The sequence below is a fragment of the Oncorhynchus gorbuscha genome, linkage group LG09 (genome assembly GCF_021184085.1).
Source record: "Oncorhynchus gorbuscha isolate QuinsamMale2020 ecotype Even-year linkage group LG09, OgorEven_v1.0, whole genome shotgun sequence".
NCBI lineage: Eukaryota > Metazoa > Chordata > Actinopteri > Salmoniformes > Salmonidae > Oncorhynchus > Oncorhynchus gorbuscha.
Window position 1 is genome coordinate 63,724,155 of NC_060181.1, and position 12,482 is coordinate 63,736,636.

Consider the following 12,482-nt stretch of genomic DNA (forward strand, 5'->3'; position numbering starts at 1 on the left):
CACGGATTGAAGGGGATTTAACAGGTGACATCAATAAGGGATCATAGCTTTCACCTGGATTCCCCTGAGCGGTCTATGTCATGAAAAGATTCCTAATGTTTTGTCCACTCAGTGTATTTCTTCCAAATCCAACATTTCAAATACACAAGATATATTGATTGATTGTGCTTCAAATCCATTGTCCAAATATGACAAGGGGCCTCAGCTCAATAAATCCTGCAATCAAATAGGCATGAAGCCGAACCTTATTTTCCGCTCAGCTCTCTATCACTATCATTCTCTGTGAACATTCCAGTAAGGAAGTGTCCTCCCTGGACAGTGTTGTCATTAACAGGCTACCCAGCCGAAGATCACAGGGTCATGACCCTGAGAAATGTGCCTCTCAGTCAGTCAGCGTTGACTTTCTAAGACCTCAGTACTCACCAGCTGTTTTTCCCCGCAGTAGCTTTTCAGATCAGTGACATGGCTGCTTGGCAGGCAGGAAGCAGCCAACCTGCTCTTTCTAGAGGAAGTCGTGGGTAAAAGGATAGAGGAGAGCTGAAACTGACTCATTAAGCCAATGCCCGCCTGAAAAAAAAAAGTATGTTTTTCTTATCTATAAAGTTGAAAGTTTAGTGAATGTGTGATCGACTGAGGAAGTGGATCAATCAGTTTATGGGGGGTCCTGCAAGGGGATTAACATGGTTAGAAGAGAGCTCTGGTTTGGCTCGAGGGCAGCTGAAGGAATAGTAAAAGTGTTAGAAAAAGTTGTTGATGAAAATGGTTCAGAAATAGGTGTTCATGTTATTCATCTACCCAGTTTATTTATTCACTTTTTTTCTTTCTTTTTGTCATTGTGGAGGAGTGACAAGTTTGATGACACAAAGGTCTTCCATATTCCACAAGCAGGGGAAAGAGGATGGGAATGGGAGGAGGGTGTTAACTGAGGCCATTGTCACCCACAGTATTTATTCAGCTGCATGCTTCTTTTTAGACTTGACACAAGTCTGTTACTCACCCTTCCCGTTATCTCTTCACTCACCAATATCATAATTTGTGTTTATGAATAGATGGACATTGTTCTTCATGATTCAGTATTGCCCTACCAGGAGCTTAGGGAAGGAGGGACTTTGTTTTCCTTCAAGGTTACTCCACACTTCAGCTTAGCGAGACACTGTGAATAACCTTCACTTGGTCTCTACATAGGAAATTCTTAAAACAATGCAAGGTTCATGTCTGCTACATTTTTATCAGGCTATCAGTTACACAGCCAGGGTTGACAAAGTGAAACGCAACCTTGCAGAAACAAGGAGGGAGCTCTGGTCTTTGTATTTGGATTCCTTTGACACCTGAGGGACCCCCGTATCTTGTGCCATGCTCACGGAAAGAATGCATACACAAACACAGTTAGAAACCAGAGAAAACTGTGGTCAATTGTGATGTGGTTGTTTTGAGGCTGAGAGTAAGTCACTTCTGCGTCTGCATCAGTCTCAGGTTAAACATCGCATGAGGATTGACAGGAAATACACATATTTGACTGCAATATGAGATATGAGATATGTCATTGTTCGTCACATGGCTGCCTTATGGCCTTATGATACATAAGATTGTAAAAACATACAAAAAGGTTCACTGAAGAACAGAGATTGTTTAAACTTCACTCTTTGTACTGTGATTAAAAAAACAACATTTGAAGAATCATAGAGGTAGGAGGGGACATGATGCAGAAAAGGGACATGAGGAGAGGTCATACTTTACCTTGGGGAACCATAAACCAGACCATATATAAGGCTGTATAAGGCTAACATTGTCCGATCAAAGTCAGACACAATGAGCAGAACTCTGTATTCCAAACTGCAGTCTATCTATATTGAGATGTCATACCAGGGATGGCAGGTAGCCTTGAGGTGAGAGTGTTGGGCCAGTAACTGAAAGGTTGCTGGTTTGAGGACCGGAGCTGACAAGATAATAAATATATATAAAAATCTGTAGCTGAGCAAGGCACTTTAACCCTAATTGCCTCAGCGGTGCTGTTCAATGGTGACTGTGACCCTACTCCCTGTGGGGGGGTTCAGGGGGTTGGGATATGCAAAAAACACATTTCCACTACAAACTTGTGTTTAACAGGACAAATGTAAGCACACCCCAAATTATATACTAAAAATAATATGTCAAAACTGAATGGAAATGCCTGGCACACTGTCTTTATAACCAAAAGCAATTCATAAGAATTTCAACATGATTTGTTTTTTTTAACTGTTTTCAGCATTGATGAAAGCAGATAGTCTGTTTGAAAAGGGCTAACGGCTCAAAAACTATCCCACGAGGCTAATAAAACTAGAAGTATCTCTGACGTTGCTCAACAAATGAAAAGGAGCACAACTTTGAATAAGTGGTCGTGCATTTTTCATGCCTTTCTGCATATTTCAGTGTTTGAGTCTGGCGTGAGTGAGTTAAAAGCAAATAACAAAAGGAGCAGAAAAGTCCAAATTGCGTCAACTCCACCAGAAGAAAGAGAGAGAAAAAGTAGTGTAGTGTCAAAGGCGTCTGGTTAAACCCACTGGCCGCAGCTACAGAGACGTCAACACCAGCATCCCTCTCTCATCACTAATTGATTCTTTGGAGTTTTGGGCGACTCTCGCTGTGAGCCCCCTGTACCCTCTCTGCTCTGACAAACATCGTTCTCATTGTCACGATGTGGAAAAACAGACTTCAACAACAACCATGGAGAGAAGACAGAAACAACTAAGATGATGAAATAGAGCCCAGGGCTAGAAAATAATGAGTCCATTTTAGTGGAGGAGCTTTAACCTGCCAGCACTCTAAAAACATTGCTTCATCTTGACTAATCAACAGGAACGTTTAATATTCTTGCGGAAGACCCGTAAACACTTCAGGAAGCGTCCTTCTGAGTGTTAAAGGTGAATTATACTGTCAGGATGTCATCCGAATTTTTTCGGAAGAAGTTCATTGAGGTTAAGACCGTTTTCGATCTTTGGATTTCTGTATGCGTCTCAACCTTTTCTAAGGTTCAGTCAGATGAAAGGCATTGACTTTTACAACTGGCTAGGCCCTTGTTTCAGCAACACAGAGATACTAAACACCTCCACATCATTATTCATCAGATCCACCAGATCAGATTCACCAGATCGATGTAAATGAATGTATTTACTATTTAAAGCAACTGAAAGATCAGTACAGTAGATAGTCAGAGCAGGTTATAGTTTGTACAGTAGGAGTAGGATTTATCCCGTGCCTACTGGTCCCCTGATCCCAGGATGTAATCGTCCAAAGCTGCTGACCTGACTACTTTAATGCCATCTGTCTTAAAGCTCACGGTGCCTGATTGCTTCTTGATGACCAGCCGTGATTACGATTGTGAATAGGAGTGGCTCGCTCCCAAAATGGATCCCACATCACACACACATAGAGGTAGCCTCTCACAGACACAGACTTTGCTTGTACTAGCCAACACTACTTTGGTGAGGTCTAGGAGATTGACCTGTGGTTAACCTTTTACTGCTGTGGGCTAAATCAGGTTCACACAGAGTGTTCCTTGCTAGTCTTAAACAAATCTACTTTGAAACAAATGTATATACCTCACAGACATGGTTATGGGGGGGGAGACACCTGTACCATGTCAGATATAGAGTTGAATGTATTTAATTCGGAGTTTATCCAAATATTACACTTTATATACATCACAGAAGACTGAAATATAACAAAACCGTTTCACATAGAAACACTGTATTTTCTGCATTTTTAAAAAAATGTTTATTAATTATGAAATTATGAAAAATATTAATAACATTCCACCCATGAAGCCACTAGAGGGTGATTTGGTCATTTGACTGCAGGAAAGGGCTACACCCAAAAAGAAGCTGGCATCAGCCATCAACTAGTAGCTTAGTTTATTTAAAATACTGCCTATACTAGAATGTTAATGGAAAAGTTAGTTGGACCATAATAGCAATATCCAGATCAATGAATGAATAATACCACATTTTGTTTGATTTTGAGCAATCACATTTTATATAATGAGCATATCCTTGCATTTCATTCTCCACTGCTACTACTTCATCCACCTCCTGTCTTGTCATTTCTTGTCCTCCTGGCTGGAGGGTAGAGACCGCACCACTAAGACATGCACCATATTGTAGCGATGCATGTCTCCGTGGTGTCAGAGCTGCGGGAGTCTGGAGCTCTTTAACAGTGTTATCACAACTGGCGTTTCACACTGTACCTCACGGCCATGCGCACGGATTGATATGCTTCGGAGTGACTTTGTGATAAGTGTTATGGCTAATTGGCCCAGGAGGATGGCAAGATCTTAGGGCTTCAAATGAGGTCGTAAGATCATTGTATATCAATCTATTTACATAATGGTAATGTGTTTTGTTTGTTATGAGAGGAAGGCCTGTCTGTTGTCACTCTGTGATCTGGTAGACTACCATCATGCGTTGTATTTTTATACATATGGATAGCACATTACTCCCAGCTCGGAATAAGGATAGTTACAGCTCCACTTTGTTACTAAGTTATTACACATTTATTATAAGCTGTGAAGTAAAGTGGCACTGTGATTTTTATATCTTGTCTCTTTCTCCACAAACCATTTAAAAAAGCGTTTGAAAGATTCTTCCTTTGTAACCCTTAAACACAGATACTTTATGACAACAGAGTCGCAAGGCAGCTGGCAATAGTCCCAGATCAACACAGAATGTCACCTTGTGAAACACTAGCCGTCATCTAAGGCCTGACCCCTACAAGACGTAGTCAGGTTCCCCATGTCATTCTCTCAGCTGGTACTTTCTCACACGCAACCCCCCCCCCCCCCTTTGTTTTAAAAAGGCTTTTATCTGTGTACTTCATTCGGTCACTGGAACACAGTGTTCTTATTCAAAGGAGGGAAACAAGTGGAAAACATCATAGTTTATTAAATTGCATCGGCATTGCGTTACGTTGATTGCGTAGCTGTAAGTTACCTTCGTAACGCTCCCTCTGAACTGGGTCTCTGGAGACTTGAGATGAGGACTTAATCCGTTAAAATGACAGTCTCTCTCTGGTAGTCCCAGAGCGTAGAAAAGGTATTTGTGGTGTGGCCCTTCTTTCTCAAAGCTGCTTACATTGAAGTGGGCATTAATTTGGTTCTTCAGAGAAACAGTGAAAGTATATAGTATGTTAATCGCCAGTACGGTGGAAGGATTTAAACCCCCCAACAGCAGATTGCCTTGGAGATTACAACTTAGAAATGTACTTCAGTTAAACCACATGACTTAATTCTAGCCAGACATGCATCACACAGTATTAAATGTTATACCTTTCTTATGTGGAGAAATGTGAGCCACCAGGATTGAGCATCTGGGATGAGTTCAGGTCATGGAGCAAAGAGAAGAGAAGTAAGCAATTTGTGGGTTATGAATTGTGGAGATTTATTACATTTTCAGCAAATGATGGAACATTCTTATGACAACTGTCGCCTTGGCCTATGATAACTCAGCAGTACATTGCAGGATTAACATTCTGCTCAGGTCAGACCTAAATAAAAAGCATCCAACACTTAGATACTCTTTAATTTCACACTATTTCCACTGCTATTCTAAGAACTTTTCTTTCTGTGATTATCATCGCAGTTTTGACACATCTACAGATATTTTGTTGCAAATTGGAAATAATTAACTTGGCAAAGTAGAATTCTTCAACATTGCATTGTTCCTTTATGAAGAACCACAATTAATGTTTAATTTAAGAGCCACATGCAAATGTAAAGGCACAAATGGCACTCTCCTCTCTGCTCCGCTGTGCATATTTAAATATTAATGTCTCCAGTCAAAATATAGCCCAGAAATTCAACACCCTCTTTATTAAGAAATGTGATGAAAAAAATTTGGATTTATTTCATATTCTTTTTCATTTCTAAAAGCAAAACACTACTTTGCACTGGTTACTATAACTGCATTTCACTTCTTAAAAATACACATAAAACTTTTGACTTTTGTTTTTGTATCGTGGCAATGAGCTGAATATATTCCCTGAATAGAAGTCAAGTCATACCCTTTATATGCAGTCATTTTACAATGCATTTCCATTGCGTTGTCAAGGCTGATTATCCCCTATAATACCTCACATTTCATAACAGTCTATGAATAACCAACAATTGGTCTGTGGGTTATAAAGAACAATGTTAACCAGTGGTATAAACTATATAATCACATTTTTATTTCCCATAGTCCTTCTTTATTAATTAATATGTTTGCCTATTGTTTTGTTTGACTGTGGGGACCTGGATGTGAGTGTTGCATTAGCCTGCACCTCCTACATTGTCTGTAGTGTTCCATTTGGACTATAGCTAGCATGTTGATATGAAGGGCCTTTGGGGGGGATCTATCTGCTTTCACATACATTAGCATCTCCAGCAAACATTTGCCTGAGAATAAAATGACCATGCTAATTCAAATCACCAACTCTTAGTTCAAGAGGCCTGTGCACGTCAGGATTAATATCATGGCATACTAAGGAGTTTGCGTCGTCCCAACGAACCTACAGCTCAATATGAGCCTGAGAGGCGGTGCCCTACACACTGTACCTTTTGTGCTGGCTCAGATTAGGACAGTTGACATGTGAACATGGAGACTGGGTAGGGCCATATTTAGTTGAAGGAGCTTATCTCCATTTTTCATTAACTGAATGAATAGACACGAAGCGTCCGCTGTCATTTCTCTGCGCTGCTTCAGATAATCTTAAATGCATCTTTAAGATGCTCCTAAAAAATACATATATATTTTTTAAGCAGTTCGCTCTCAATTTTTGATTAAACTTCAGAGGGAAGAGTCTGCCTTATCAGGAAGTCAGATATACTTTGGTGTAAGCCAGACATTTCAATAGGGTTCTGTTTCCAAGATGACAGGAGGAGAAAAGGGACATAATGTTCAGGATGCATTTCTGTATGAGGATCCCATGGACTACATGATAAATCCTGAGTCTTAAACCCCAATATGAAGAGGATTGTAGGCTAGCTTCACCATGATATGGACACATTGGATTTCAACAGAGATTCCAAGTTGCAGGGACCAGTTAATAAACCGTCACTAATATTGGTTTCCTCTTTCAAGGCCTAGGATTTTAGGCTTATCATTTGAAGTTAACATCCAGGCACATAACTTCAAAATCTTTGCAAATCTCCCATTTGATATTAATAATGTACGTGAAAGGTTGCTTTACTCATTCTTCAAATCAACTCGTACAATGATTCTAGAGCTCTGACATACTGGTGTAGATCATTTCTGCCAAATTATACAATTACGAGGGGCTGTGAATGGCAAAATGAAACATCAATGCATACAGTCATCCCAGTTGAAGGTAGCTAGAGCAGTCCCCTGTGGGAATAGAGGGGGAGCTCAGTGTGTCCACCATCTAACATTTATAAGAGGAACAGACTGTAACTCATGCAAAATTCACGCAAATACATCTAACTTGGGTTATAAAACAACCTATCCAAGTCCATTATGTTCCAGTTAATCATGGAGAGAAGAGGTGATACAAACACAACCGATCTGTGTTGTTATTTATAGGGTGTACTGTACATGGTAGTGGTTGAACATTTTTTACACAAGTTCCTGTATGCATTTTTTAAATGTTTTGTGTATCTGATTACACATACTTTATGTTAGAGAGCAGAAAATAGATCCTCGGAGCCCAGGGTTTGTGTGTTTGTGATTGTTTGGAGAGCACTTTCACATTCACCAGTGAGCCTCCCCGTAACCTGTCCCCCACATTGCAGCGTGATTGCAGAGCCTATTACTGACACGTCCTGGGGAAGCCTCGAGGAAAAACAATGTTCCAGAGCAAACATGCTTGTTCAGATGCTTGTAACCCAAGAGAAGAGGGATGGCAAACTCACTCTGACAAGGATTGTGCCCCTAACCATTCTCTGTTTTTATCTGGCATCACAAAAGCATGCTGCTTAACTGCTCCTGACGCTTTGTAAGGAAGTCACAAAAGTCAGTTCCACAATAGTCCCAAACTTTGAAGGTCCATGTAGGGTAACCATGATTGCATGAGTGGAATATTGGGACAGCAAGATGTGAGATGCTACTCCCCAAGGCTACGAGTGACTTTGCAAGCATGGTTGTTGATAAAATATGAAATTTCCTCCTCAGAATTTGTTAAAAGGTTTTGTGTGACAAAAATAATTACAGTCTGGTCTGGCTTTTCATGCTTGATTAAAGAGATATTAATATACGAAGGGGAAAAGGTTACTCACATCCCAAACTCCATACGGTAAAAACACTTCCTCTAAGGAATTATCACATAGATGAATGATGAACAATTGTCAACATTCAAACTAATTTAGGAAGATAACATGCAAAAAAATAAGTTTCATCGTTATGTATGGTATGAAATACCATTTTATCTCCTTTTATGCTATTTTTACCATTTCCATTACAAAACATGAGCAAAAGTTAATCAGCTGTAATATCAACCACACTTGACAATGCTGACCTTGATGTCATGGTTTCTCAAAGACTTTTACTAACAGTACAGTTATCCTGTTTGACGGCGCCAAATGCTGTTACTACACTGTTGCAGAGATGCAGAACAGGCCTGATATTAAGATGACAAGTATCACACTAATTATGTTTTCCCCTCTGAGAATACAGTCTGCATTTGTCTCTTCTTATGGCACACACACACACACACACACACACACACACACACACACACACACACACACACACACACACACACACACACACACACACACACACACACACACACACACACACACACACACACACACACACACACACACACACACACACACACACACACACACACACACACACACACACACACACACACACACCCTGCACAACGTGAGCTTCTTGTCAAACACAGAGAGCACACATATTAACAGGCACATAGCGGAAAAGACTCAATAGACCAAGGGAATGAGTATCAAGTACAAAGTCTGCTGATGCTGGAGTGAGCATAGTCTTATAAACTCATGTGGATCAGTAGGTGTCATTAAAATGACAAGAACATGTAAATATTGATTGTATTATGAATTCTAACCTTTGCTATTCGGTATGTATTATACCCCGCTTCATGGGAATGCATTAGGTAAAGGCCTGTTTGTTGTTGTACCTTTATTGAGGTCAATTTGAGCATTCTCTGTTCCAGATAACAACCAGCTCTGGCAGTGAGTTCCTTCTCCAGGCTGACAATTACCCCACAATATGTAAATGGCATGATGCTATTAAAAGCACAGCTGACAACTTGGTAAGCAGTTTCCTGTTTCGTACAGACGGTGTATCTGAAGTTCAACATTTCTGAAGTGTTTATGATTTTGGATATTGAAATGATGACAAAATCATTCAGAATATTGCTTAGTCATAACATGCTTCTCAAAATGAAAGCAAGACAATTCCATAGATCATTGACTATATATCAGGTCAAACATATAATTGTATGTTCCACGTAGTGCAGATAATCGCATAGACCTGCTTTACTGAATAATGACTGTTAATAATGAGTTACTGTATGCAACCAGTTACCTTTGGACTCTGAAAGGTTGTAACCTCCTCTCTGATGTAGTCTAAAGGAGCTGGAGGACAGGCCTCTGGCAAGCCTGGCATACAGAGAGCAAACAGCACAGAGTACCTACCCAGACATGGGTTGCCTAGCAAGACACTGTCACTGCCAAAACCTGCACCTGATTCCCCCTGCACAAAGGAACCTGAACACAGACGCTCACTCAGTAAGTTGTCTCCAACGACTATAGTTCTACTACAGTTGCTAATCAAAACACTTATTGACGTGTTAGTACAAGCTGGAACTCGGAGGTATGCTGATTAAAAGTCGTCTCTTATCTGTGCCACTGTGGGGATTTAATTGCTCAAAACACAACTTTTCCAGGGAAATGGTTGCTCATACATTTGCATAATGTATGTGTGCTCGTTTCCCTTACCCACCGACGTGATAAGGTCTGACAGCTTTCCTGATTTTTAGTGGCACTTTTTTGTGTTTTCTTTTTATATGCCCAAAATGTGTGTGGGACTGTTGATTTCAATTATGGCTCTTGTAGGAACATGACACAAGAACATGCTAATTAACATTATGTCACCGTATGTCAGGCAGCAATTATGTTAATCCCTGTCATTGGTTCAAATCAATCTCATCACCTTAAGCGCTGCGAGACGAATATATTGATGTTGGATGAGCATATTAAAATCTCTAATTAGGGGCCAGGGACATAGAGGCCAAGATCCAGTCTCTTACATCCAGCTGCTTGAACCTTTCATTGTGGGTATGATTCTGGCTATGTTCATGTGAATTTATGGCCATGAAAAAGACCGTACTTTACACCAACTGGAGGTCCTACTGTATGTTTTCAGGAAATGATATACAATCGCCTGACAACAATAGTATTTGCTTTGCAACTCTGTCTAACCCAACTGTAATATAATAAATATATTCAACTTGTTTCTTTTATTGCAAAGCTAGTCCGTAGACAAAAATAGGTCATTTGATTCATTTGGGAGGAGCAGTGTTCGTTTTTATTAGAATGACAAGCAGCACCCGGACTTTAAAAAAACGACAGGGAATTCCTCTAGACATGGAGAAGTTCAATTGGAATGAATAATATAAAAAGACAGCCATGGGAGAGACCCCTGGAAGGATGCCTAATTAATAAATAACACTGGGACTCTAACGAGAGAGAGAGAGAGAGAGAGAGGAAGAGCGAGGGTCAGGTAGAGAGATGAGGGGAACCATGCTATCCACCTCCACTTTACTGGCTGAACATTGTAAAGGCATATTTTAACCGTGTGTCTGTGTGTTCCTGACAAGTTTTCAAGTCTTCCAAGCTCACCTACAGCGTGTCGGACAGTGCTGATAAGATTGGGGTGAAGAACAGACTCAAAAAGTTCATCTCAAGGCGGCCTTCTATGAAGACTCTACAGGAGAAGGGCATCATCAAAGGTATCACAGTATTCTGTTTTAAATGTACCAGTATCAGTGTGTTATTTTCCAGCACACCTCACATGTTGTGAAGAACACAAATCGTTCAAAATGTGTTGTACATTTTGTCATCTTTTTCTATGACAGCCCCTTCCAATAAGAAAAAAGAGAGTTAACTGTGTGTATATTCCCAGATGTCACAATTTATTTTATAATTGATTGTAAATATAGAATAACTAGTGATGATAATGAGTTATTATACTGATTTGAAAAGGTCTTTCCACGTTTATTAGGAGTCACAGAACAACAGTGATTGATAAAATTAAACTGAATGCATTTTACTTGAACAAACCATGCCAATCCAACCGGCAACCACAGAATCCATTCCTCTAAGGGGGAACTAATTTATTGAGCTCACGGTTGAAGGAAAATACACCATTAAAGGGCATATTTAAGCACATTTGCAATCCTTAGAAGAAGGTAACGGTATTTGGAATTTCCCCCAGCTTCAAGGAGACCCTTTAATGTTGTGTCCACGGGACAAACGCTAGATCAAAGGGAGAGGACGTTATTGACGGAATAAATGAAATACTTCTGGATTAAGGAGTGGGGCAGGTGGCCTCCAGACTGTCCTATTTGGCAGGGCTGGTGGGCAAGCCACTTCAGAGAGTGTGCTTCCTCAAATCAGGTCCCCCTCCCCCCCTCCCCCTTTCCTATCGTACTTCAGAATGCAAATTAAATCCATGCAACGCGAGGGTTATTTGAATTCCTTTAGGAGGGGTAATTTTGCTCCATTTCTCTGCCCCCCCTTCCCCTCTCCCTCGTCTTTTCTCTTGCTTATCTGCCGAGCACTGGGAAGTGCATTTTGTATGCAAAGGTGCCGCGCTTGCAGTCATTTATGTATTTGGTGCACACTTCCCTCCAGTGTATAAACAAGAGAGGGCGATCTTTGATGTTGCACAGTGCTAGAGAGACAGCACTGTTCAAGAGTCCCGATAATGTAACATAAGCCAGTTGATGAGTGAGAAAGTGTACCTCTGTGCACAGTCAGTTTGAATTCCAGTCTATGATTGATGAGGTATGCTTTGCTAACCCTAGCTTTTGCTAGCCCTATAGGGCATCTACTAGAGATTAACTGACCAGAGTTAGTGACCACAGAAGCCTGAGTTTATTGCCAGTAAGGACAGGTTAAATGAGGGACGCCTTAGTACATTTAAATGGACAAAAGTAGAGTAATGAAGCAATGGGAATGTTCATATAAGGCAAGAAAATGTGGCCCCCCTCTTCCTCTGATTGGAGCAAAGCGGCCTGGGATTCTCAGGGTTCATGGGAAAAAATGTTAGCGATAAAATGCTAAGTGTGTGATTAAACATTAGATTGTTTATCCTTTACCAATGTGGCCGTGGAATCCATGTAGCCTACTGTTAGTAGCACTGTTCTGGAAACAGCCATCAGAGGAAAGCAGGGCAGTATGAGTCAAGAGCGATGAGTGTTACTACTCATGCTATGAAATAATTACCTATCCCTCCACATAATGATGA

The 12,482-nt window shown here is 40.5% G+C and overlaps 1 protein-coding gene across 3 annotated transcripts in view; it reads left to right on the forward strand.

Moving 5' to 3' along the window:
* Window positions 1–12,482, forward strand: part of LOC124043930 (rho GTPase-activating protein 15-like) — a 52,960-nt gene that overhangs the window by 19,083 nt on the left and 21,395 nt on the right. For all 3 annotated transcript variants that reach the window (XM_046363088.1, XM_046363089.1, XM_046363087.1), the window contains exons 6-8: window positions 9,163–9,261; window positions 9,577–9,739; window positions 10,831–10,962. In XM_046363088.1, coding sequence (XP_046219044.1) covers window positions 9,163–9,261; window positions 9,577–9,739; window positions 10,831–10,962 — 394 coding nt within the window. The remainder of the gene's footprint in view (window positions 1–9,162; window positions 9,262–9,576; window positions 9,740–10,830; window positions 10,963–12,482) is intronic.